The 26,578-nt window shown below is 35.7% G+C and overlaps 1 protein-coding gene across 12 annotated transcripts in view; it reads right to left on the reverse strand.

The window, feature by feature from the left end:
- The window catches only part of LOC127871107 (dynactin subunit 1-like), an 83,390-nt gene that overhangs the window by 36,922 nt on the left and 19,890 nt on the right, over positions 1-26,578 (reverse strand). For 10 of the 12 annotated variants that reach the window (XM_052413803.1, XM_052413794.1, XM_052413792.1 and 7 more), the window contains 12 exons: positions 21,718-21,822; positions 20,396-20,497; positions 15,656-15,745; positions 14,675-14,894; positions 13,906-13,991; positions 12,770-12,897; positions 11,669-11,783; positions 11,054-11,107; positions 9,216-9,347; positions 7,012-7,095; positions 3,228-3,248; positions 921-941 (listed from right to left, as the gene is read on the reverse strand). In XM_052413803.1, coding sequence (XP_052269763.1) covers positions 921-941; positions 3,228-3,248; positions 7,012-7,095; positions 9,216-9,347; positions 11,054-11,107; positions 11,669-11,783; positions 12,770-12,897; positions 13,906-13,991; positions 14,675-14,894; positions 15,656-15,745; positions 20,396-20,497; positions 21,718-21,822 — 1,158 coding nt within the window. The remainder of the gene's footprint in view (positions 1-920; positions 942-3,227; positions 3,249-7,011; positions 7,096-9,215; positions 9,348-11,053; positions 11,108-11,668; positions 11,784-12,769; positions 12,898-13,905; positions 13,992-14,674; positions 14,895-15,655; positions 15,746-20,395; positions 20,498-21,717; positions 21,823-26,578) is intronic. The other 2 variants (XM_052413793.1, XM_052413795.1) reach the window with 2 other exon arrangements.

Consider the following 26,578-nt stretch of genomic DNA (forward strand, 5'->3'; position numbering starts at 1 on the left):
GACGTGATTCTTTCGTGGGACACACCGTCCCATGATGGTGAACAAATGTGCCAAATGATTTTAAAATCTCACAATGAATGACATAGTTATGGCCAGGACAAGCTCATTTATGGCCATTTTTGACCTTTGAACTCAAAGTGTGACCTTGACCTTGGAGATATCGACGTAATTATTTCGCGCGACACACCGTCCAATGATGGTGAACAAATGTGCCAAATGATTTTAAAATCTGACGATGAACGACATAGTTATGGCTCGGACAAGCTCATTTATGGCCATTTTTGACCTTTGAACTCAAAGTGTGACCTTGACCTTGGAGATATCGACGTAATTATTTCGCGCGACACACCGTCCAATGATGGTGAACAAATGTGCCAAATGATTTTAAAATCTGACAATGAACGACATAGTTATGGCCCGGACAAGCTTATTCCGCCAGCCCGCCAGCCAGCCAGCCAGCCCGCCAGCCAGCCAGCCCGCCCGCATTCGCCAATCTAATAACCAGTTTTTTCCTTCGGAAAACCTGGTTAAAAAAGACAAATGAAAATGGTTATCCTGATGCAGAAAACACAGCAATCACATTTGCCTTTTCTCTGTATGATTCTAACCCTTTGCATGCTGGGAAATTTGTCGTCTGCTAAAATGTCGTCTGCTGAATTTCTAAAATTAGCATTTTCTTCGATTTCTTTTCCCAAAGACTACTGTAAGAATAGCAAACAGTTTGGATCCTGATGAGACGCCACGTTCTGTGGCATCTCATCGGGATCCAAACTGTTTGCAAAGGCCTTCAAAATTCGGTTCCAGCACTGAATTAGTAGAAAGAATTAATAGACCTCCAAAAGACTGTAATTCATGGTATCCCAAATGTGTTAAACACACTGCGTTGCTGGTTAAGAAATGCAAACACACAGGATACATACCGCAGACAATATCGAAAATATCTGAAAAAGCATGCAATATTGGGTGATAATGCTGACTAACAAAACATGAAAAACACGAAAATGATTTGTTACAGATGTGGATAATAGTATATGTAAACAACAACAAAAACGACATTATATCAGATAAATTATATTTTGAGAACCAATACAAACCCAATATATTTCATATATTATGTATTTTATGTTTAAAGGAAGATTTACGTTAGGTAATTTATAAAATATATCATACACACGTCAATTGTTGTTGCAATTAGACTCTTTTTAAATAAACAAAAAATAATAACAGCAAATAGAAACAAGAGCACCGCCTTGCGGGTGCAGACCGCTCATCTATTTTCTTTTTTAAAGGTGAAGGGACTCTCATTTTCAATCACAAAGGAGGGAGGGGTGGAGTGAAGAGCGGTGCATTGTGTGGGGGTGTGGACATTTATTACATTTTCTTCCAAAAATGCGAAAAAAAGGAAAAAAAAAATCGGGGGGGTGGGGGGGGGTGGGGGAGTGGGGGGGGTGGGGGGGGGGATTCTTGGGTGCGATGGTTGGACGGTATTTCAAACATAAAATAATAAAAATAAATATTTGTGTTTTTTAACCGTTTCATAAAAAAAAATTGGGGGGGGGTGAGGTGGGGGGGGTATAGTGTGAGGGTGTGGTGGTAATTTGTGAGATGATCTTAAAAAAAAAAAAAAAAAAAAAAAAATAAGGGGGGGGGAATTAGGGTGGGGGGAGGGGGGGTGGGGGGGGATTCTTGGGTGCGATGGTTGGACGGTATTTCAAACATAAAATAATCAAAATAAATAGTTTTGTTTTTTAACCGTTTAAAAAAAAAATTGGGGAGGGGGTGGGGGGGGGGTATAGTGTGAGGGTGTGGTGGTCATTTGTGAGATGATCTTAAAAAAAAAAAAAAAAAAAAAAAAAAAAAAAAAAAAAGGGGGGGGGGGGGGTTGGGGGGGTGGGGGGGGGGGGGGGCACGGGCGATGGTTTGGGTGGAGTCTATTGTGGTATGTCAGGTAAGAGTAGTTTTGTCAAAGTATCAATCAAATCTAATCATAAATAAAGAAGTTATGGCAATTTTAGAGAAATTTAATAATTTGACCTTGAGAGTCAAGGTCATTCAAAGGTCAAGGTAAAATTCAACTTGCCAGGTACAGTAACCTCATGATAGCATGAAAGTATTTGAAGTTTGAAAGCAATAGCCTTGATACTTAAGAAGTAAAGTGGATAGAAACACAAAATTTAACCATATATTCAAAGTTACTAAGTCAAAAAAGGGCCATAATTCCGTAAAAATGACATCCAGAGTTATGCAACTTGTCCTTTTACTGTACCCTTATGATAGTTTGTGAGTGTTCCAAGTATGAAAGCAATATCTATGATACTTTAGGGGTAAAGTGGACCAAAAAACAAAACTTAACCAAACTTTCAATTTTCTAAGTATAAAGGGCCCATAATTCCGTCCAAATGCCAGAGTTACATAACTTTGCCTGCACAGTCCCCTTACGGTAGTTAGTAAGTGTTGCAAGTATGAAAGCAATAGCTTTGATACTTAAGGAATAAAATGGACCTTAACACAAAACTTAACCAAAATTTTCAATTTTCTAAGTATAAAAAGGGCACATAATTCTGTCAAAATGCACGCCAGAGTTATCTAACTTTGCCTGCCCAGTCCCCTCATGATAGTAAGTAAGTGTACCAAGTTTGAATGCAATAGCATTGATACTTTCTGAAAAAAGTGGACCTAAACGCAAAACTTAACCAAAATTTTCAATTTTCTAAGTATAAAAAGGGCACATAATTCAGTCAAAATGCACGCCAGAGTTATCTAACTTTGCCTGCCCAGTCCTCTCATGATAGTAAGTAAGTGTACCAAGTTTGAATGCAATAGCATTGATACTTTCTGAGAAAAGTGGACCTAAACGCAAAACTTAACCGGACGCCGACGCCGACGCAGACGCCGACGCCAAGGTGATGACAATAGCTCATAATTTTTTTTCAAAAAATAGATGAGCTAAAAAAATGAAAAAAGTGTCACTTTTAAAACAACATAAAATGAGACAAAATTGTACTTCATCCCACAATTTTTCAACCAAAGTCAAAATAAAGCAGGTTAAGAGCAAATCATATCCAAACAGAAGATTCTGTTCACTTAGGATATAACCATGCTACAGAAACTTCAACAGAACATCTTGGAAATGTATATCTGGGTTCAGAAAATTAATACAAGTACAATGTACAACTCATAACCCAATGCCTAAATAAACTTGGCAGAATTTCAATGTCAAAATTTACCTGTGCATTTCGAGTTTCAATCTAATTAACGATCAATAAGTTTGATATATTAAAAGAATTTAAAAAAAAAAACAAAAAAAAAACAATCACTGTTAGTAAATGAAATACAAACTACAAATATAAAGTGACAACAAGACTTTAACATGCAGATTCAAACATGCTATTCAATTACAAAATAAATCTTTAATATGCTTTATTTTTTCCATATAATTACTATTTTTCATATGCATTTTTCAAAAACTTATTTTAAATTAGCACTTACATTTGAAAGATCTATAACAAACAAGCAAATTCGTTGAATTGATATCCCCCGCAAATATGCTTCTGGACACAAAAGTATTATATTTGACACTCAAAAAAGCATTTTTTCAAGATACAAAGGGCCATAACTCCGTTATTAACAGATGGTGTACAATGCCATTTGGCGTGCATCATCCTCTTATCCATATACATACTCATACCAAGTTTTAATGAAATCCGCCACAGCACTTCCAAGATATGGCTCCGGACACACACAAAAAGCATTTTTTCAAGATACAAAGGGCCATAACTATGTTATTAACTGATGGTGTTCAATGCCATTTGGCGTGCATCATCCTCTTATCCATATATATACTCATACCAAGTTTCAATGAAATCCGCCACAGCACTTCCAAGATATGGCTCCGGACGTACGGAAGGACGGACGAACGGAAAAACGGACGGAAAGACGGAAGGACGGACGGACAATGCCAAAACAATATCCCTCTGCCTATGGCAGGGGATAATTAAACTAAATATAAGTAAAAACTGAACAAGAGATTGCCAAGCAATATGGTCCCCTACCGGTGAAACTCCACCATTGTCAGTAAAATATAAAAAAAAAAAAAAAATTATATATATTTGTTGCCATAGCAACCAGAATTTTCGATGTAGGAACAAAATGAAATGACGTGCATAATCTCCATATTGTCATCTATCCATGTTTCAAGTTTCATCAAAAATATTAAGAACTTTAAAAGTTATCGCAGGACACAGTAAAGTGTGACGGACTGACTGACAGACAGACAGACTGACAGACAGACAGACGGAGTGCAAACCATAAGTCCCCTCCGATTTCACCGGTAGGGGACAATAACCATCATAGATTAGAAAACATGGCTAAATTTATACAAGACTATCCCTTATTTGTGACTTTCTGTACCAGTACTAAAGTACTTTAAGAAGACACTTGTAGATTACAAAATTGGTTTGTATCACATGCTGTACCTTATTACCATGTTACACAACCATTACGAATAATATTTTTATCATAACGAATGGCCACAAATGAAACCCCAATCTATGTCTCATGTAAGCTGCAAATGCTTACATACAAGATTGAATGATAGAAATTCAAACTATTGGGCGGAAGCAGTCTACTCCAGTGTTATAAACAACAACATAGATCTTGTATTACCTGATCTCAAATTGAGTCTTATGCTTAGTCAGCATGAAAGCTACCTTCACACAAAATGTCAGCTCTATACTTTCCTACAAACACACATTCAATACAAACTCAAATTCTTCAGCAGAAATGTTATCTATTTCTAGTAGAAGTGACCATGCCCTTGAACTTACGGGCCCCAAATTAAATCTAAAGCTAGGTCTGCTTATAAGCTACCTAAACACACACTTTCGGGGCAATACCTATATCCTAACATAAGTTATTCAGTTCATGTATTTTTTCTATTTTCAGTCAAAATGATCCTAAACAAGATATGTAATTGTCAGGAACACTATGTCCCCTTCTGCGCCGCTTTGAAGCTATATATTTGACCTTTGACCTTGAAGGATGACCTTGACCTTTCACCACTGAAAATGTGCAGCTCCATGAGATACACATGCATGCCAAATATGAAGTTGCTATCTTCAATATTGCAAAAGTTATGGCAAAATGTTAAAGCAAACAAACACACCAACCAACCAACCAACAGACAGGGCAAAAATAATGTCCCCCACTATAGTGGTGGGGGACATAAAAAGAAATGCCGAAACTATGGTTAAAAATTCGGTCTCAATTCACAGTTGCTATACTTTATGTTTAAACAAAATTGGTCAATACAAATTAAAGTTAATCACCAGAAACCACCGATGAGCAATTAATTTTTTCTAGTAACAGTGACCTGACCTTTACCAAGCTGGCGCCGAATGCAATCTCAAACTATGTCTTCATGTAAACTTGATACACACATAATGTTTGTACAATTACTCCAGCCAAACTTATGTAATTGAGCAGAATCTTGTTTTCTATTTTTTAATAATAGTGGCGTTGATCTTGTCAAGAAAAGCCTTGAATACCATCACAAGCAACCTTGCTACACTGCAACTCCAATATATCGCGGTTGAAGGGGTCCAAAGATCGCGACCGTGATATATCCGGCGCGCGATATAAATTGTCAGTTTATGTATGCATGTATATGTATACATTAGCATCATTATGCAATCTCAAAACACGCTATTTACCAACCTTATTCAAGTTTGTGTTATATCCATATGTCATTAATTGGTATAACACAAAACATTATTCCATGTGAGTATTTTCAAATGCGTATAATTAAATTTTTAATCCGAAAAACATTGCTGAGTTTTATTGTTCAAGAAAGCATGCACAAATTAGACCCATGTACAAAATGACGTCATTCATTTCTCATGAAAAGCATGCACAGCATGGGGTTTAATAGTAGAGCATTGTGACTAACTGATCTATATTGTATACTGTATCTAACGCACACAGATTGTTGAGATAGGTCAGTATTGACTTGTGACATTTACTGTTATAATTGTGTACACCTTCATGTGTGCACTGGTGCGTTTCGGCAGTTCAAAGCAAATTCAATAGAGAATTGTAACACCCGAAATGACCTGTCATGTTTGACAAATGGGTCTTTTGTTTATCGCAGTACACAGGTGTTAATGTGATGTACAATATAAGCAAACAATCTGGTCAAAACTGGATTATGACTGTTGGATTAAAGTTGGTGAAAAAAAGGGAAAAATACTTGCTTGAAACGGATTTTAATGCATAAAATTCTCAGATAAAAACATTTTATTTAAGGATCATGCTCGTCAGATTTTTGGGAGCCATAGCCGATTCGCGATATATTGGACAACGCGATATAACGGACCGTGATATATTGGAGTTGCAGTGTATATTTAAATTTTCATAAGATTGGTTTATGTGAACTGAAGTCATTGAACAACACGAGATGTGTTTGTCAGAAACACAACACCCCCTACTGCGCCGCTTTGAAGCCATATATTTTACCTTTGACCTTGAAGGATGACCTTGACCATTCATCACTCAAAATGTGCAGCTCCATGAGATACACATGCAAATATCAAGTTGCTTTCTTCAACATTGCAAAAGTTATGGGCAATGTTAAAGTTTTCGGACTTATGGACTGACGGACAGTTCAACTGCTGTATACAAATGTACCACCCAACCAGGGGCATAATAAAAATGACCAGGTTGATAGATCCAGCCTGTCCGCCAGAAAAGTTTCATCTAAAAGCATGTGATAAACAAGATCTGACACATGCAGACTTTTCATGCCGTATTTTATTTTACACTCACTCTAGACATGTGTGAGCAGGCTACCCATAACCTTAGTTCCTAAACAAATGCCGAAACTTGATTATTAAAATAAGGTATGAAATAGAATCTTGGGTTAGATCATACATACATGCATCATAGAAACACACAGTCATTATCTGATTTGTACAGTCAAAGAAGATTATTTCACTTGTCAATTGATCCTCTTACCTTTCTAGCACACATCCGGGCATCATTGTTGTAGTTTTCCAGGTCTCGCAGCAGAATGGAGATTTCTGTATTCTCATGTCCAGGCTTAAAAATAAATAATAAACATTATTGCAGTGTGTATATGCAGCAGAAATATTAGTCAACTATATAGTAATCAAGGCTAACATATTAAATTATACATCATGACATATATTAAACATATATGTAAACATTTAAACAAAAATGAATAAAAATAGATCAGTGCGTTCATCGCAAATCATAAGTTCAAAACAGAAAAAATATGAATAATATTTTAATTAGAATTTTGAGCATAGCTAATCAATGAAGTTAACAAACTCATTACTGTGACATTGTTAAGTGAACATGAATCACAATTTAAAATTATTGTTTATTACACATCTATAAATCAACATGTGTTTTTAATAAAAAATAAAACAAGACAATAATCATTTACTTAATGAGGTGATTCTCTTCTGTATTGTTTTTCAGATTATATTAATTGATTACTTTATGTGGCAGGCTATAACCAGACTATTGAATACTTGAAGTAAATTCAAGGTTTTCTGTTGTTGTTGTTTTTACATACAAATTAATGGTTGAAATGTAAATTATCTAAAAGTATCACAGGTATCTTTTTTATAAGTATATTATTTCTAAATCATTTAGTTTTAATATCTCTTTTTCATCATCTTTATTTTTTTGTTATAATTCGGATTATCATTGTTAAATATAGCAACACTATGTCTGAAATGACAGATGTCTTCCAGCTATAGGCTTGCATCAACACTGCTTTTGTATATCAAAGGGAAGACTGGTGAATGTATATCAAGCCTGGCACTTAAGCAAATCAAGGCCGGAAGACATTAGCGAAATTTGTATATGCTTTCAACAAACATTATCAAATATGTTAAAACATAATGGGAAGCAAAAATGACGGAAGAGAAAGTTGCAATTTTCAGGTATAACAGGCGACCGAACATTCTTACAACAGACTGACTGTCGGCTACAAGAAAGTGCTACCTTACCAAGTCTCTGTTGCATAGCATTAAGAATTTGAAACTGGATACTTTTTTTGACAATTTTCAAACAATTGCTTCAAAGTGTTTCAGTAATAAAATAGTAATGCAGCATATGTAAACATATAAAACATGCTACTAGCGCTTCAGAATACAATATAGAGATATGTTTTTGCAGTTGATTGCCCATGTTGATGAAACACATTTTATATGTTATAATATGAGCCGTATTCTGGTAAAACTAGGCTAACTGCATGTGTGTAAAGTGTCATCCCATATTAGCCTGCGCACTGCATGTGTGTAAAGTGTCATCCCATATTAGCTAACTGCATGTGTGTAAAGTGTCATCCCATATTAGCTAACTGCATGTGTGTAAAGTGTCATCCCATATTAGCTAACTGCATGCGTGTAAAGTGTCATCCCATATTAGCCTGCACACTGCATGTGTGTAAAGTGTCATCCCATATTAGCTAACTGCATGTGTGTAAAGTGTCATCCCATATTAGCTAACTGCATGCGTGTAAAGTGTCATCCCATATTAGCCTGCACACTGCATGTGTGTAAAGTGTCATCCCATATTAGCTAACTGCATGTGTGTAAAGTGTCATCCCATATTAGCTAACTGCATGCGTGTAAAGTGTCATCCCATATTAGCTAACTGCATGCGTGTAAAGTGTCATCCCATATTAGCCTGCGCAGTCTTTTATGAATTTTTCACTTAAAGAAAGTCTTTTTGAACGAAATCCAGTATAGGCGGAAAGTGTTGTCCCGGATTAGCCTGTGCGTACTGCACATGCATATTTGGGACGACACTTTATGCGCATGCATTAAGCCCAGTTTCCGCAGAATGTGACTTATAGCTAAAATTTTGACTTCAAATGCACAATGTTATTTCACCAATATATTACATAAATTTGTTATAAAGATTGAAAAATTAAATATATTTGCAATTATCTTAGTTTTATTCAAGTGAAAAATCGCAATAAAAACATCTGTCATCTGATGTACAAAAATAAAAATCAATATTTTGGCTCACTAGGCAGGTTTTCTCAAGATGCTACACATATCGTACATCTGTAAATTGTTCATGAAGCTGAAAACTCTTCCCCACCAAAAAAGCAAATTATTGCTATTTTAATAAGCTCAAGTACAATTATACATTGCAAATAAAATACTCAGCCACCTCACCAAAATAAGGACTTTGAGCCGTCCTATGTCTGTCGTGATGCATTCACACGCACTGAGGACCAGTCTGGTCTGGTCGTTCATGAAGGTCGTGCAGTTGACCTCTTCACCCGACAGGTGCACTGAGTACAGTTGCTATGGAAACATAAGTAGAATAATTAGGTCAAGGTAAAATCAGGAAAAATGTTAAAATTAGCACCTCAGGTGTGTATTTTTTAGTTAAATTGTTAATTAATAATGAATATTGGTTTGTACTTGCATGTTTAATATTTTTTTAAACACCACATTTAACAAGATTAACAAGAAATACTTATAATCAGGACAAAATAAAAGATAAATAGAAAGGCATTTTACAAACAATGCACACACTAACAATAAAACAAAACAACTTAATTGTGTTAGTTCAAGCATGCTTTAAAATAGCAGAGTTTATATGACATACACAGTTCCCAATTTGGACATTATGCTATTATTATCATGCCGGTATGTATTATTGCCAATGAATAAGTGAGAAACAAACTCAAATAATACTATTACACATTTTCACAAATGAGGGCAGTATTGACAATGAATTCACAATCCTGTAGTACTATGACAGTGTAAATAATGACAGGGTATTCCACTGAGCAACAAAGTCACATTTTATGTCAACAGGTTAATGGATGACTTATTCTTTACAGGTGTTATCAGATCTCAACAACATTGAAAAAATCTTTCTAATCAGTATGTACAAAAAGTGTTAACTTTGTACAGTTTAATTTGATATTCATAGTATAAGGGAAAATACTCTTTTATCTAATTGCTTATGTAAGGGGGAATACTCCTCCAGTCTTGTGGTGAATGCAAGGGAGACAATTGTAAGAGTTGAAGAGCACATGTGGAAAATATATACCAGAAAACTCATCAGTGTTTTAAACACATAATCAGACTTTTATTCAATAGTAACTGTTGATACGGTTAAGCATTTTCACTGTGTCAGCTTTGTTTGTACCTACCAATTAGTCTTTTTTTCCAAAATCGAGCCTATTCAGGAGTAAGTCTATTGCAACAAACCAGACTCAAAACCCCATTTCATGATATGAAACCAAGTCAATACATGTCTTTCTTTCAACTGGGACAATTCTATTCTGTGCAAGTAAAATGACAATTGCAAACCCTATATACACACATGGAATAACCATTAACCAGTATATTCTGCATGAACAGCCAACAATCACGTATAAATTGAGAGGATGAAGTCTTGAATGATGCACCCAAACATGATTATTAAACAAGCTAAGCTGGGAACACATACCACTAGAGCAAAATTATTCTGAAAACAAGTGCAAAGTATTTGGATTAAGAAGTAAACACTGGCATTTCTTAAACAAACTAGTTGGCCAGAACCTATAGATTTTTTTACAAAACATTGCCTTAAGTTATTATTTAATGCTTGCTATCTTTGACAGACAAAATACCAACCTGAAGTCTGCTCATTTAAACTAAAAAATCCATACATTATGCTTTCACCACAGTTAAGCATACATTTAAACAAGCAAATTCGTTGAATTGATATCCCCCGCCAATATGCTTCTGGACACAAAAGTGTTATATTTGACACTCAAAAAAGCATTTTTTCAAGATACAAAGGGCCATAACTCCGTTATTAACAGATGGTGTACAATGCCATTTGGCGTGCATCATCCTCGTATCCATATATATACTCATACCAAGTTTTAATGAAATCCGCCAAAGCACTTATGGCTCCGGACACAAAGACGGACGGATGGACGGACAACGCCAAAACAATATCCCTTCGCCTATGGCGGGGGATAATAATACAAAAATACTGGCCCCAATACCTGGAAGAAGTTAATGGATTTCTCCAACAGCTCCACAGATGTAGTTTCATCCAACTGGAACATGAACATTATTTGCAATGCATTACAGAGTACACAAACTAAATCACAAAACATTTTATCTTCATTTAATTTTTAGCAGCTGATTATGTTCCTCTTCATCCAAATGTGAAAATACATACTATTCAGACAAGTGTAGTCTCAACCTATCAAGCAAGATCGAGAATACACACACACACACACACATATAAATGAGTCGCGTTCTGGGAAAACTGGGCATAATGAATGTGCATTAAGTGTCTTGTCAGATTAGCCTGTGCAGTCTGCATAGGCTAATCAGGGACGACACATTCCCCCTTAATTGGATTTTTGCTTAGAAGAGACTTCGTTTAAACGAAAAATGTCATAAAGGCGGAAAGTGTCGTCCCTGATTAGCCTGTGCGGACTGCACAGGCTAATCTGGGACGACACTTTACGCACTGGCATTATGCCAAGTTTTCTCAGAACGCGACATAAATATTGAACATCTCTTAGACACAAACAAAATTTCTATTTGTTATAATACATAACACAATTGTTTAGACACCACTGCTGTTGTTGTTATGGTAATCCCCTCACCTGATCTTTCCTCAGCAAGTCTATATAGTGGTCCAGGGACTTTTCATGGGCCGCCATTTCTGGTAGCAGGGTCCCCACTTTCAGGAACAAGTCCACACTGCATGTCTTCAGAGCACTGAAAACCAAAATGAGCTGTTAAAGCCAAGTCAGAGATAAACTGACTAAACTTAATTAATACTTTGGGTAGGTAGATGATTCCTAAGCTAAGTCTCATAATTTGCAAGTAAATATCACTCTTATTCCACACGTTATTGACAGTGACTGGAAACCTTTTTTTCTTTTTGTAATCATTTTTGTGACCATGACCTCATTCATCCACATTAGTCACATTAGTCATCTGAAGAAATCTTGATATGTGACTTTTTCTGATAAAACTGGGCATGATGCATGTGCGTAAAGTGTCGTCCCAGATTAGCCTGTGCAGTCTGCACAGGCTAATCAGGGACGAAAATTTCCGCTTTAATGGTATTTTTTGTTTAAAAGAAGTTCCTTTTTACAGAAAATCTTGTTTAAGCAGAAAGTGTCGTCCTTGATTAGCCTGTGTGGACTGCACAGGCTAATCTGGGACGACACTTTACGCACATGCATTGTGCGCAATTTTCTCAGAACAAGACACATATGATGTTTCTACAGTTTTCCTATTTATAGCAACATCCACACTGACCTTGACCCTGCTCACCCTTTATGCAATATACAATACCTCTTGCTAGTTTGTAAGTACCTATGTATAAAGATCCATTACAATGGCTCAAACAATTTGAAGTATCTAGAAAGAAAGTTCTCAACAATGAAAATGTACTTACCTAGCAAGAGATCAAAAAAATGTCATTGTCAACATTACAGGCTAGAAAATTAGGCACATTCCAAAAAATACTTTCTCAGGTTGACAAAACGCACTTTCGAATACCACAAATGCAATAATAACATACAGTTCTCACACAAAAAAATACAACCAAGGCATGAGAGTGTGCTTACCTGTGATACTGTCTCATGATACTCTGTAGCAGAATCAGTAGCATATGGTGTTTCTCTGAGGTTTCTACATTTTAATATTTAAACCACATTTAATTTTTTTTAGAAAATCTACCCGAGTGTACGGACCTGTCATACTGTCTCATGACACTTTGTAGCAGACTCAATATCAGTATCATGTGGTTGGCAAAGCTGCTCTGCTCTGCCTGATGGGACTTCAGCACCGTAGACTTGTCAAACGAGTTCAACAGCTCATACTGAAACCAGGAATAGAGTGGTCATTTAGAACTTTTACTGATTATTGCCCATTCTGATGCAAAACATATAGTGATGCTAAAAAGAATTGTTACACAAAATTAGGTTCTCAAATCATGCATCCAGTTTATGGACTTAGGATATTTAACCAAGATTGATTCTGCAATACAGAAAAGGAACTTTACCAGAAATGGTGACACGAAATCAAGCCCCATATCTCAACTTTTAGTAAGAATAAAATGTCTAACACTATGATTGAAGCAATCAAAATTATCACACAAAATTTTGATACAACACAATTAATCGTTTATTAACATACTTATAATTTCTGCATTGTACATTGCTAATCTAATTAGTGTTTTCACATTAAAAATGCAAATGTAATCTACAAAAATTGAAGGCTTAAGCAAATCTTTGCAAAATGGGTTTATGAACTGTCAAGAAATCTGTTCCAGGGTAAACAAGAGATGACCTTTGACCTTGAAGGATGACCTTGACCTTTCACCACTCAAAATGTGCAGCTCCATGAGATACACATGCATGCCAAATATCAAGTTGCTATGTTCAATATTTCAAAAGTTATTGTAAAACTTTACTGCAAGGTTAAAGTTTTGGGACAGAATGACAGACAGAAAGAAAGAAAGAAAGACAGAAAGACAGACAGGCCAAAAACAATATACCCCCGATCTATCGATCCGGGGGCATAAAAACAACAACAAAATGTGTCTTGTTCTGAGAAAACTGGGCTTAATTCATGTGCGTAAAGTGTCGTTCCAGATTAGCTTGTGCAGTCCGCACAGGTAATGTGGTATTGGTATTTTTAGTTTCAAGGAAGTCCCTCCTTACCGAAAATCAAGTTTAGGCGGAAAGTGTCGTCCCTGATTAGCCTGTTTTCTCAGAACAAGACACAAATGATCATGATAATACTAGCATGTACAAATATTTAATAGTGGCAATAAAAATAATAACACTTCCACTCAAAACACATAACTGTGTCGCAATCCTCTAACCTTATCTCTCACTTGTGTGGCCAACAGGTCTGACTTGGCAATGATCCTGGGTATCATTAATAGTACCAGGATGGCATCATGATCTCCTACAAATATACAGGGCAACACATTTGTATACCTGAGTGAGACAGAAATGATAATAAATACCCATCAGAATAATTAAAATCTCAACAAAAACATCTTTAAAAACACAAGGCTCAATTTGCTGGGTTTTTTTATTATTGAAAACTTCAGTCAAGAATATTCTGGGCAGCTTTGTTGATAAAATGATGTTATTAGGATTAACCCTTTTTTTAACTTAATCTGTATGTACAAACAATCCTTGCCCATTTCATTTTCCACTTGTAGTTTCAAAAACAAAATTTAATAGTATGATATTGCTTGTGATTTTGAAAGAATTTTAAATGGGTCAGCTTTTGTTTGCTACTTCGGATTAGTTGATTTTCTTTCTTTAACACTTTTCCACTAAGAAGCAAAGTAAAATTGGCTATGTGCAAACAGCATAAAACCAGAACAGCCTGCAAGTAACTCGCAGTCTGTTCAGGTTCTATGCTGTTTGCTGCTCATCAACAACCAAGGGTTGGAAATGTAGCTTTTAAAACTTAAATTTAGTAAGAAAGGTATTTAATTAAATTTAACTTTCTATGGGACTACAAATGCGTTAAAATATGTATCTAAGTGATAAAGGGTTAATCTAGCACATTTCAAAGTAAGTACATCATAAACTCAATCTAAATTTTGATTCTCATCTCCATGACAACCAGCTCACCTCCGCGCTTCAGGAAGGACTCTGACATAAAGGACTGCAGCAGTTGAACGTGTGTGTTAGCCTGCTGCACATCCAGTTTACGCAGCTCCATGTCGATGGTCTTAGCGAAGGCCTTTGTCTCGGCAAACTTTGTCTTGAAGTCCATCATGTCCATGGACGGCGTCTCCACCTTGGCCTCTGTTGTGCCGCCTTCTTTGCTCTTCAGCTCTCGAATCGTCTCCTTTTTTGAGATAGCAAGTGGAGTCAATTAAGTACTTTAATTACATACTTAAGTTATTTAAAAACCGTGGCAGAGGTTAAACTCAATACAGCAAAATTGAGTAAGGTCCAGTAGGGGTAAAAAAACCACAGTGGATATGTTTCCCATGGCAATTATTCAGTGAAAACTTCTGATTAAGTAACTACTTCTAAGCTGAATGTAATTTAATTTGTCATCACAGGAATATATATATATATATATATATATATATATATATATATATATATATATATATATATATATATATATATATATATATGTATATATATATATATATTTATATATGAAGTTTTCATGTGAATAATACGTCTGGTTACAGTCAGCATTTTTTGCAGAACTCACAATTAATTAACATATATGTTATCATTGTTTTATGCACTGACATTGTATAAAAGTCTAAGTGCAAGAAAGGTCTGAAACCAGTTTTGATAACACAATATAATGTAAGTCCACTCCTGACAGCCTAATCAAAATATTACAACATTGTTGTTATGTATGGGATACAAACTACTGCATCAGGGCAAAAAGTTGCCTAATTCATTATAACTATCAGTATTGTTAGCAGCTATTAAAGTAGGGCAACCCTTCATTAACCCCTATTATTTCTCTTAACTTCTTTATAAATCCAAAATCAACAGCACACTCTCCGTGGTGTAATAACTAATACACCGCACACACTATACCTGAAGGGTAGAGACACTAATACACCGCACACACTCTACCTGCAGGGTAGAGACGAGCTCTCTGAACTTGTTGATGGTCTTCTCATAGTCAGAAATGGTTTCCTGCATTGCCTCTAGTTTTCTCACAGCCTGTGGATTGAAAGTTGTCCATTGATTAAAAAAAATATTGTTAATTTAAATCTTTTGTGTTTTCAATAGTACTTCAGTTATACCAACATTCAGTTAATATCCACACACTTACTGGGTAAACTGGTTTATCAGTGCTTATTGTGTATAAATACTGAATATTTATTGGATTTGATGGAATATAGATTTTAATTCATGAGGGATAATAGAAAATGCTGCGCCACTCCTGAAAATATATTTTTTCTATGATCACGAGTGTATTAAAATCGATATTCCACCAAATCAAAGATTTTTTTTATTTATTTATGCTTATTAATGATTATTTTTGTATTTTTGCCATTCTGGAAAATATCATTCCCTGTTAGGCGCCCTGAAATGTTATTACATGTGTGTTCAAAAGAAGCTAGTCCTTATGTTTTAATAAACATTCAATGCAGACTAGTCGCCCTTGGTAAAATTGGGGTCACAATCGGGACACCAAAGATATCTAAAAATAGTTCCAGTAAAACCATGAAAATTATTGATAATTTTAACTGTTATTTTTCTCTGTTTGAAACAGCGAAATTTCAGTTTTAATTTGCTCACACTTCTTTAAAACCCATCGGAAAGCATAAAATAATGGTAGGTAATTGTTGTATTTATAAGTTGGTCTGACAAGTTAAACAACTGGTCTTAGAACGGAAATTCATAGTTTCATCTTTATACAAGAGGGCCAAGATGGCCCTAGTTCGCTCACCTGAGAGGAGTCGGTTCATTCAATCTTTACCAAACGTCAAACTTGACCTAGATATTGTCCAGACAAACATCCTGGTCAAGTTTCATCATTATTGAACCAAAACTCTGGCATTTGGAGTGTTTTTGTTTTTGTAAGATTTGACCTGGTAACCTATATTTTGAGTTGACTCCCCCCCTTACCAAACATCAAACTTTGCTTACAAAAATAAATATTATGACCAAGATTCATAAAATCTGTAACAAAATTGTGACCTCTAGAGTGTTTACAAGGATTTTGTACAATATAATGAAAATTTGGACAATCTAAGGGCAATAATTATGGCATTAATTATGTGATATATATAACACCAATCTTTGTACCAAGTTTCATGATGATTGGGCAAAAAATGTGATTTTTAGAGTGTTCACTAGCTTTTTTTACTATATAAATATAAGAAAACTGCCCCCCCCCCCCCCCCTCCCGGCAGCCATGTTATTCAACTGACCGGAACCATTTTCGAACTCAACTTTCATATCAAGGAAACAAATGTTCTTACCAAGTTTCATGAAAATTAGGCCAAAAATGTGACTTCTAGAGTGTTCACGTTTTCACTATATACATATTGAGAAAAATGCCCCGCCTACTGGCGGCCATGTTTTTTCATCGATCCCGACCATTTTCGAACTCATCCGAGATATCAATAAAACCAATGCTTTGACCAATTTTCATGATGATTGGGCAAAAATTGTGACTTCTAGAGTGTTTACAATGTTTCTATATAGCTAAATAAGGAAAACTGCCCCCTCCCCTGCAGCCATGTTATTCAACTGACCGGAACCATTTTCGAACTCAACTCTCATATCAAGGAAACAAATGTTCTGACCAAATTTCATGAAAATTGGGCCAAAAATGTGATTTTTAGAGTGTTCACATGTTTTCACTATATCAGACCTGTTTACCCTACCGATTGCTTCTCAGTAGTATGTAGGGCATCTCTCAGTAGTTTTGGGCTGTTGTCAGTAGTTTTAACCTTTTCAATCATTTTGAGCATTAAAACACCATGACTGGGTCACAAGCAGTTTAACGGTACATAAAGCATTAGATGAATTTACTTGCTAACCATTTAATCTGTTAAGTGATTTTATTTGCTTTTATTTGTTACAGCCTGTGCCATTTGGATTGGAAAAATTAGCGCGATTAACCATGAAATCGGAAAAAATAGCATGATAAACCATGAAATTGGGAAACATTAAGCATTATAAATACGATTATAAGTAGCACAATTAAAATTGTTTTTAAGTGCATGTTTGATAGCATTTTTATATTATAACGTGCTGCTTTAATGTCTTCTTACAATGAAGACAATATTTAGTTAATATCCATCCACATGCATATTAAACTTGCACTAATCTATAGATTCTTAAATACACCATTTGCTCATAAGCTCTTTAAGAGTAGCTGTTAATTTAATTCAGTATTTTTTTTAAATTAAATATCATAAGGGGAAAACATAAACAAATATTGACAAACACCCTTTAGTGTTCTTGCTGTGTTAATAATTTATTTAATGGGGTTAAAATAATATATTTTATTTGTTTACCTTTCAATATCTTGCACTTGACAACCTCAGTGCAATGCTATTTCATTAAACTGAACAGCGTAACAAACATAGTAAAGCCGAATATGCATATGAATCCGAGTAAACACAGATCCACTAACATATAAATCAAATCATGTTTGTCTCTTTCCATTTTCGAACGATACTCATCTTATTATAAATGATTTAACTTTGTGAGTAGAACTGAACTCCAATTTTCCAACACATGTTTCCGTGACGCACATTCACTGCGCAGATTTCTGATAAATATTTTTTTTAAATTTTTATCTCAAACGTAGTCTTTTGCGTTAATTGACACACGCATTACATTATTCCCTAATGACCATATGATATCCGTTGTTTATTTAAATGGTATTTATTATTTTCGCCGTTATTCGAAATTTCTCGTCGGCTTGCCGCTATCTTGGACGCGTGTAAAAACAGACGTGCTCAATCCCGATACATCGACTATCGTCGGTATTATCCGCAATAGAGAGAGATGTGTATACTGGATAGCAACGTAAAATCGTATATATTCTGCTAAATTTGCGAACCAATGCGAAGTCAGTTGTTCTGCGGTGACAACTTGACAAGCTCAATCAGCACTCGTTCCCCAGGAGGCTTGAATTTTAACGTTTCTTACTACGCAAGCGCCAAACTGATTATGATTGATAAATTACCCGCAAAGACCGAAAATAAGCGAAAGTACTATTAAAAACTGAAATTTGACCATTTTGATCAATGGATCCGTAGTTTTTCAGTACAAATCCGTAGTGCGCAGTTTAGCCAAATAATTCGAAGTAACTACGGCGAATCCGTAGAAGTAAACTGGTCTGCTATATACATATAGAGAAAAATGCCCCGCCCACTGGCGGCCATGTTTTTTCACCGATCTGGACCATTTTCCAACTCGTTCGAGATATCAATACAACCAATGTTTTGACCAACTTTCATGATGATTGGGCAAAAATTGTGACTTCTAGAGTGTTTACAAGGTTTCTATATAGCCAAATATGGAAAATTGCCCCGCCCACTGGCGGCCATGTTTTTTCACCGATCTGGACCATTTTCGAACTCAACTCTCATATCAAGGAAACAAATGTTCTGACCAAATTTCATGAAAATAGGGCCAAAAGTGTGACTTCTAGAGTGTTCACATGTTTTCACTATATACATATAGAGAAAAATGCCCCGCCCACTGGCGGCCATGTTTTTTAACCGATCTGGACCATTTTCGAACTCAATCGAGATATCAATAAAACCAATGTTTTGACCAACTTTCATGATGATTGGGCAAAAATTGTGACTTCTAGAGTGTTCACATGTTTTCACTATATACATACATGTATAGAGAAAAATGCCCCACTGGCGGCCATGTTTTTTCACAGATCTGGACCATTTTCGAACTCGTCCGAGCCCACTGGCAGCCATGTTTTTCAACGGACCAGAACCACTTTTGATCTCGACCAATATATCATTAAGGCAAACATTTTGACAAAGTTACATGAAGATTGGGCATGAAATGTGACTTCTACAGTGTTTACAAGGTTTTTCTTTTTTTTGACCTAGTGACCTAGTTTTTAACCCAGCATGACCCAGTTTCGAACTTGACCGAGATATCATTGGGACAAATCTTCCGACCAAGTTTCATGAAGATCGGACATGAAATGTGGCCTCTAGAATGTTTACAAACCAAATGTGGACGACGGACAGACGGAAGACGGACAAAGACCGGTCACAAAAGCTTACCTGAGCAATCAGGTGAGCTAAAAAAGATCTGTTATACTTTTTTTGGTTAACAATTAACAAGTAGGATGCTTGTCAAGGAATAGGAAGGTCCCAGTTTCAAATGCCGCACAGACCACAGAATTTTCCTGAGCAAAAAATCAATCCCATTTTTGCTCCTCTATAACCAGAGTTATACAGAGGAGAACCTGTGAGGGAAATAAGCCAATGTAAATGCATTTAAGTTCTTTTAAATGGCAATCATGTGATTAGTAGTCCAGACTCTAATTTTTGAACAAACCAACCTTAGATTGTGTACATTGATTGACTGAATAGATGATTTAATTTCAAACATGATTGCTAAATACAGGAAATAAAATCTAGAACAAATTCATGAATATACCGGTAATGATATACAGGATTTATGAAAGAGAACATCACTTCCATAACCTCCAGTATTTTAGTGAAATCAAAACAAATATACAAATCTTACTTAAATTCACATGCACCACAAAAAATCGAACAGACATTCCATCCTCACTAAAAGTGGTTGCATAAAAATATTATCATGCTTCAAGACAAGTTGTCCCAATAAATGAAAGTGAAGCCTTTCTACCTCAATTGTTTTGGCATGAGACAGGTCGACTTCTTCTCTCAATTCAAGTTCCGTAACTCTGGCATTCTCCTGCAATTCTTCATTCATCTCATTCATGGCTTCCTGCAAATGAGAACACATCCTTTTTCAATAAAGCATTTTCCATAATCAGGCCCATCACACATTAAAAGCTTTGCAATTGCTCCAGGTCAGGCCAAATTACAACCCATACTTTTGCTTGTGAACCCTTTTAGCCTGTGCATTTTCTTTAGATTTTAATTATTCAGGGCATCCTCTGGCTCAACATTTTCTTCAGTAAGTATTCCATTTTACATTAGGATTCTACCATTTTCTATTATTAGTTGGGTTTATTGAAGATAAAGCTGTACCAAAATGGAAATTCCATTAGCCAATTTTGCTGATTTGTAGCTGTTGGGTAATTTAGGCCAAAAGAAGAGTGAACTTGTAAAAACAATCACATTATTTTTCATTGAGTTTGGTGTGATATCACATGAAGTCATCTCTTCAATAGGGGAAATTATATCCCAACTTAAGCCCAAGACAACCTATACATTTAAAACACAATTAACAAAACATAATTTCAAAAACAACATAATGAAAATAACTATTAATGTTATCATGAGCAACAGCAAAAATTATGTTTTAAATAAAGAAAGGACTATTACAATTATTATTTAATAAGCACTTCCCATATTAACTTTTATAAAATAACATTAAGAAAGTGATAATAAATGATTTCATGAGTGCTTGCAAAACTTACTTTTGAAAAAAAATAAAGTCGATGTCAATAGAAATATTTGCATGAGCCCTCGAGCAAATTATTTCTATAATAACCTAAGGTTTACGAACATTGTGTGACTTCTTAAATAATTTGACGAAGCGCTCATAAAAATAGGTCAACAACAATTCAAAGTGTAATTAGCACTTTCAACAAGAGCTGTGTTTGTAAAACACAATGCCCCTTACTGCACTTTGAAGCCACACAGCAGCTTTTTTAGAAATTTTACAGTCCCCAGCCATTAACTTCATCAAAAATCAATTGACAAAAATTAAACTTAAACATGATCTGTAAGTAGTGAAGGTAGACTCACAAAACAAAAATAAGGTCAGTATCTGACAGCGTTTTGAAACAAAATCCAGGTCAGTGTTATTTTTAAGAAAATTCCAGAGTCCAATGCACGCAATTTCATCAAAAATCAAGGGAGAAGAACACAACTTAAACTTGATCCATCAGGTGGACTCACACACCAAAATTCAGGGAAATATCGACACATGCAAAAATTACATCTGAAACAACATAAGCATACGGCAACATCCCATACCAGATCAGCCTTCTCATCATGCAGCTCGTTCATCTTCTCCTCAAGGGTGAGGTTCTTCTCTGTCAGCTGTTCTACCATCTCCTCTGCACCCAGGGCCGCATCCACCTGCAGGAAAATGGTGCTTAATGCATGTGGGTATAAAGTATTGTCCCAGATTAGCTTGTGCAGTCCGCACAGGCTAATCAGGGACAACCCTTTCCCATTATAAGTTTAATGGTTTAAGATATTTCTCTGGGTCTGGGAAAATGGGGTTCAATGCATGCGCATAGTGTCGTCCTAGAATAGCCTGTGCTGTTTACTGCTCATAAGTACCTAAAGGCTTGAAAATGAAGAATTTGAGTAAAAAGTGGTCTTAAAAAATGTTCTATTATTTAATCTCTAAAAATATTGAAGCATTTTATTGGTTCTAAGTATGAAACTGGCACTGGATAAAGGGTTTAATGCATGAGTGTAAAGTGTCGTCCAACATTTGCCCGTGTGGACAATTTCCGCTTAATGGCATGTTTAATTCAAAGGAAGTCTTTTATTAGTACAAAATCCAGTTTAGACGTAATGTGTCTTGCTGATTATCCTGTGGAGACAGCACAGGCTAATCTGCAACGATACTTTACTCTGTGGGGACAGCACAGGCTAATCTGCAATGATACTTTACTCTGTGGGGACAGCACAGGCTAATCTGCAATGATACTTTACTCTGTGGGGACAGCACAGGCTAATCTGCAATGATACTTTACTCTGTGGGGACAGCACAGGCTAATCTGCAATGACACTTTACTCTGTGGGGACAGCACAGGCTAAACTGCAATGACACTTTACTCTGTGGGGACAGCACAGGCTAATCTGCAATGACACTTTACTCTGTGGGGACAGCACAGGCTCATCTGCAATGACACTTTACTCTGTGGGGACAGCACAGGCTAATCTGCAATGATACTTTACTCTGTATGGACAGCACAGGCTAATCTGCAATGACACTTTACTCTGCGGGGACAGCACAGGCTAATCTGCAATGACACTTTACTCTGTGGGGAAAGCACAGGCTAATCTGCAATGACACTTTACTCTGTGGGGACAGCACAGGCTAATCTGCAATGATACTTTACTCTGTGGGGACAGAGGGAGGCTCGTATAGAATATTATGCAATGTGTCGTGTTCTGTGAAAGCTGGTTATAATGCATGTGCGTAAAGTGTCGTCCCAGATTAGCCTGTGCAGTCCGCACAGGCTAATCAGGGATGACATTTTCTACCTAAACTTGATTTTCGGTAAGGAGGGACTTCCTTGAAACTAAAAATACCATTAAAGCGGAAAGTGTCGTCCCTGATTAGCCTGTGCGGACTGCACAGGCTAATCTGGGACGACACTTTACGTCCATGAATTAAGTAAGCCAGTTTTCTCAGAACACGACACCAATAATGGTACTCAGAGAACTTGTTTCAATCATATTGGTTTTAAGAGGTCATATTGCAAGAGAGGAAGAGCCCCTTTTGCAATTTATTTTTTTTTACATAAGGATGTATAAAAGAAGTTTAATTAAAATATCTCTATTCACTATTTCGTTATTGAACGGAAAGGATGTATATTTCTAGTTAAAGTGGTTAATTTGACCTCAACATCACTTATCTCATATGCAATCTAAAGCATTGTCTGGATATAAGGTATCTAAACATGAAGTAGCAGTGAAGTACTTAAATTGTTCTTAAGTTATTGAGCAGGATCCACTTTGCACCACAACACAACTTGATGACAAAACAAATGATCTAGCCTAATCTAATAATACAATCACTTTTTAACTTGATTAATTAATAAGCCCTCTAACTCTAGGCAACGAAAATCTTGGAAGACGTGAGATTGAGCTTTGATTTTAACACTGTTAACATTTTTATACAGTTTTTTAACTAAAAATATATTAGATAAAATGTATTTCAGTATATTTCTACCAAGTAATATTATATTTGATCAATTTGCACATAACTTCATTTGACACTGAAATATTTTTAGTGCAATACTGTAACAAGTGCACTTATTACTATATTGCACTGGACATTCTTTGTGCAATAACTGAATAAGGTAAGTTATTATGGTTTAAAATCAAGCAATTTACTGAATTTCTAGTAAAATTAAGAATAAAATGTTTAAGGATATTGAAAACAAAATAATGTTTACACCAATTTTGATGTAGGAAGCAAAATTATGAGCAATGGGGTTCTGCCATGCATAGCATTATGAATCTTTTAAAGATAAAATGAATATTTTTTTTCATTTTTAAAGAAACATCTTGCATATTAATGAAAAAAACACATGTATTGTTTGATAATTTATAAATCAACTTTAAACAATAATATTACACTGGTATTTCATTTAACATAATTATATTTGTAACAACAAGCATCGAAATTTTATTTGTAAACTTCAGAAAAATAATTTCATTCGAACAGGCACAAATTGAGGAGTATGACATCACCATACATTGATACAGTATACTTCGGCTAATATTATTTAATGCGAGTTAAATACAATTTGTCAAACTTGAATGACAAAATGTTTAACCGATAAGACAAACAATACATCTTTTACTACATTGCTTTTTCTTCTATATTGATGAATCATTACAATATCATGGCTTCACCTTGGCTGAAGTTGACAGTACTATCATCTTTAATTTTGCTGTCATACTCCCAGTATATAAGTATTGATATATAAAAAGGCTACTGATAAGCCCACATACACTTTTAATTAAACTGGAGAGTGTTGCACTGACTAACTTTAAGTAGATAAAAGTTCTCTTTTTTTCTTAAATTTTGTTGCAAAATACCATGATTTCTTACAAAACACTACAGGAAAAAGTATCCAGCATAAATTTAATCATTATTGTAGCTGAGAGTAAAAACAACAGTAACAATTTGGTTATCACTCACAGGGCTAATCTTTGTAGAATGCATCACTAGACTGTTATATTTAGCCTGAGAAATGGTCTGCTTGTAACCAGGCCTGAAAGTCCTTTCAGGCAAGGCAATTGCAAATATTGTGAGAGGCAATATCCTTAAGAAGTACAAATGTATTTCCACGCTAAGTAAAGAAACAGGGATTTCGAGAAAAGTACTAAGACGGGCCACTGCAAAGGCATTGATGGCTCTTCCAAAGAGAAGAAATTTCCTGGAAAGAGAAAGAATCAAAAGGGAGGTGATCGACTTCATGGAGCGACACGAGTTCTGTGCTGAAAACCCAAATACCAAAATATCAAAATCATTTTTTGTTGCCTGCATCACATGACTATATACTTTTGGCAAAGCTGATAACCTGAAATACATGTTCATGCAGCAAACATAAAAATTTTGCTATGAAATTTAAAAGCATTCGCTCTGTAGGAATTGATATTTCACCAAACCAAGAAACGGTTAGCAAGAAAGTATCTGAACTGGACATGACAGATATGCTTACCAATAAAATACAGGATGACACAGAAGTCGAGTTTGAGGAGTTGAAACGCGTAGAAGAAGAGGGGAAGAAGAAAATGAAATAAGTTAAATCCAAGAACACAAAAGAAGAGTATAATCACAACTGCAGTTCCGATATTTCTTACAGCATGTTTCTAGGGTGAAGACGCAATATACTGCCATAAGAAATCTAAAAGCCAACTTGCCAAAAAATGAAATATTGATCCATATGGATTTTGCAGAAAATTTCACATGCAGCAACGCCGACGAATTTCAAAGCGCTTATTTGAACAGCACAGGAGTTACACTGCACCCGGTAGTTGCTTACTATAAAAAAGAAGAAGAGCTGAAAAACAAGAATTTGATTTTTGTTTCTGATGTCACAAACCATAATTCCACAGTGTTGGTCAAGATCTTGAAAAAAAACTAGTCCCTGACACGAAAGCATCGAGTATGACTGTGTTTTATAATGGAACTGAGTATGAAACCACAGCAAAAGAACTCGAGATGAAAAACCCAAACTCTGTTTCGGGAACCATAAAGTTGCATGCATTATTTGCTGCACACAATCAGTTATATACCACCAAGGTCTCATATTACTGTGAAGCCTGTTCAAAAGGCGAATACTGTGGACACTGGAAAATAGACACTGTACCAGAAAAACACAATGTAAGTTACGAAGCCAGCCTACGCGAATGTTCACTTAAACGGAAGTTGATAGATCATGAAGGAAATGTCGATGAAAACAGAAAAAAGTACAGAAGCTAAACATACCTGAAATGTGCGCAGACAGAAATGGCTCTTCACATATCGCAGATGAAATTGTGTTGCCCAAAGTCTCAGATAAAAATGAATCCCCATTGATCAAACCAGTCAAAGACCAGTGCTCCAGCTAGGTCTAAATTGAAGGGTTCCCCGCCCTGCCTCTCCGAACCTCCGCCCTGCCTTTCCTAGGTGCCCCCCTCCTCCTGCCCTTTACATTTTTTTTTTTTTTTTTTTTTTAAATTAAATTATGATAATTACCGGTAATGAATCTCTTATTACATTGTTATTAATTTATTCCTCATTGTAGACATTGAATGGTTTAATCATAATGGGAATAATATATTCTAACAATTATTAAAAACATATCAATGAACATGCAGCAGCAACAGGAAGCATTCCAGAGACGCAAGCGCACTTGAAAGTGCACTTTTGACAAAATACTGCGCGTTGAAAGTGCCCTTTTGACAAAAAGCCCTCCCCCCCCCCCCCCCGCCCTTTTCAAATCCTAGCTGGAGTACTGAAGACGCATACTATCTTGTAAATTTGGATGATATCGTCTACCCAGGGAAACTTCTCAAGGTTGAGGATGATAAACAGGAGGCGACAGTTATATTCATGGAGGAAACTCAAGGGAAAGGAGATTTGTTTATGTGGCCGTTA

The sequence above is a fragment of the Dreissena polymorpha genome, chromosome 3 (assembly GCF_020536995.1).
Source record: "Dreissena polymorpha isolate Duluth1 chromosome 3, UMN_Dpol_1.0, whole genome shotgun sequence".
NCBI lineage: Eukaryota > Metazoa > Mollusca > Bivalvia > Myida > Dreissenidae > Dreissena > Dreissena polymorpha.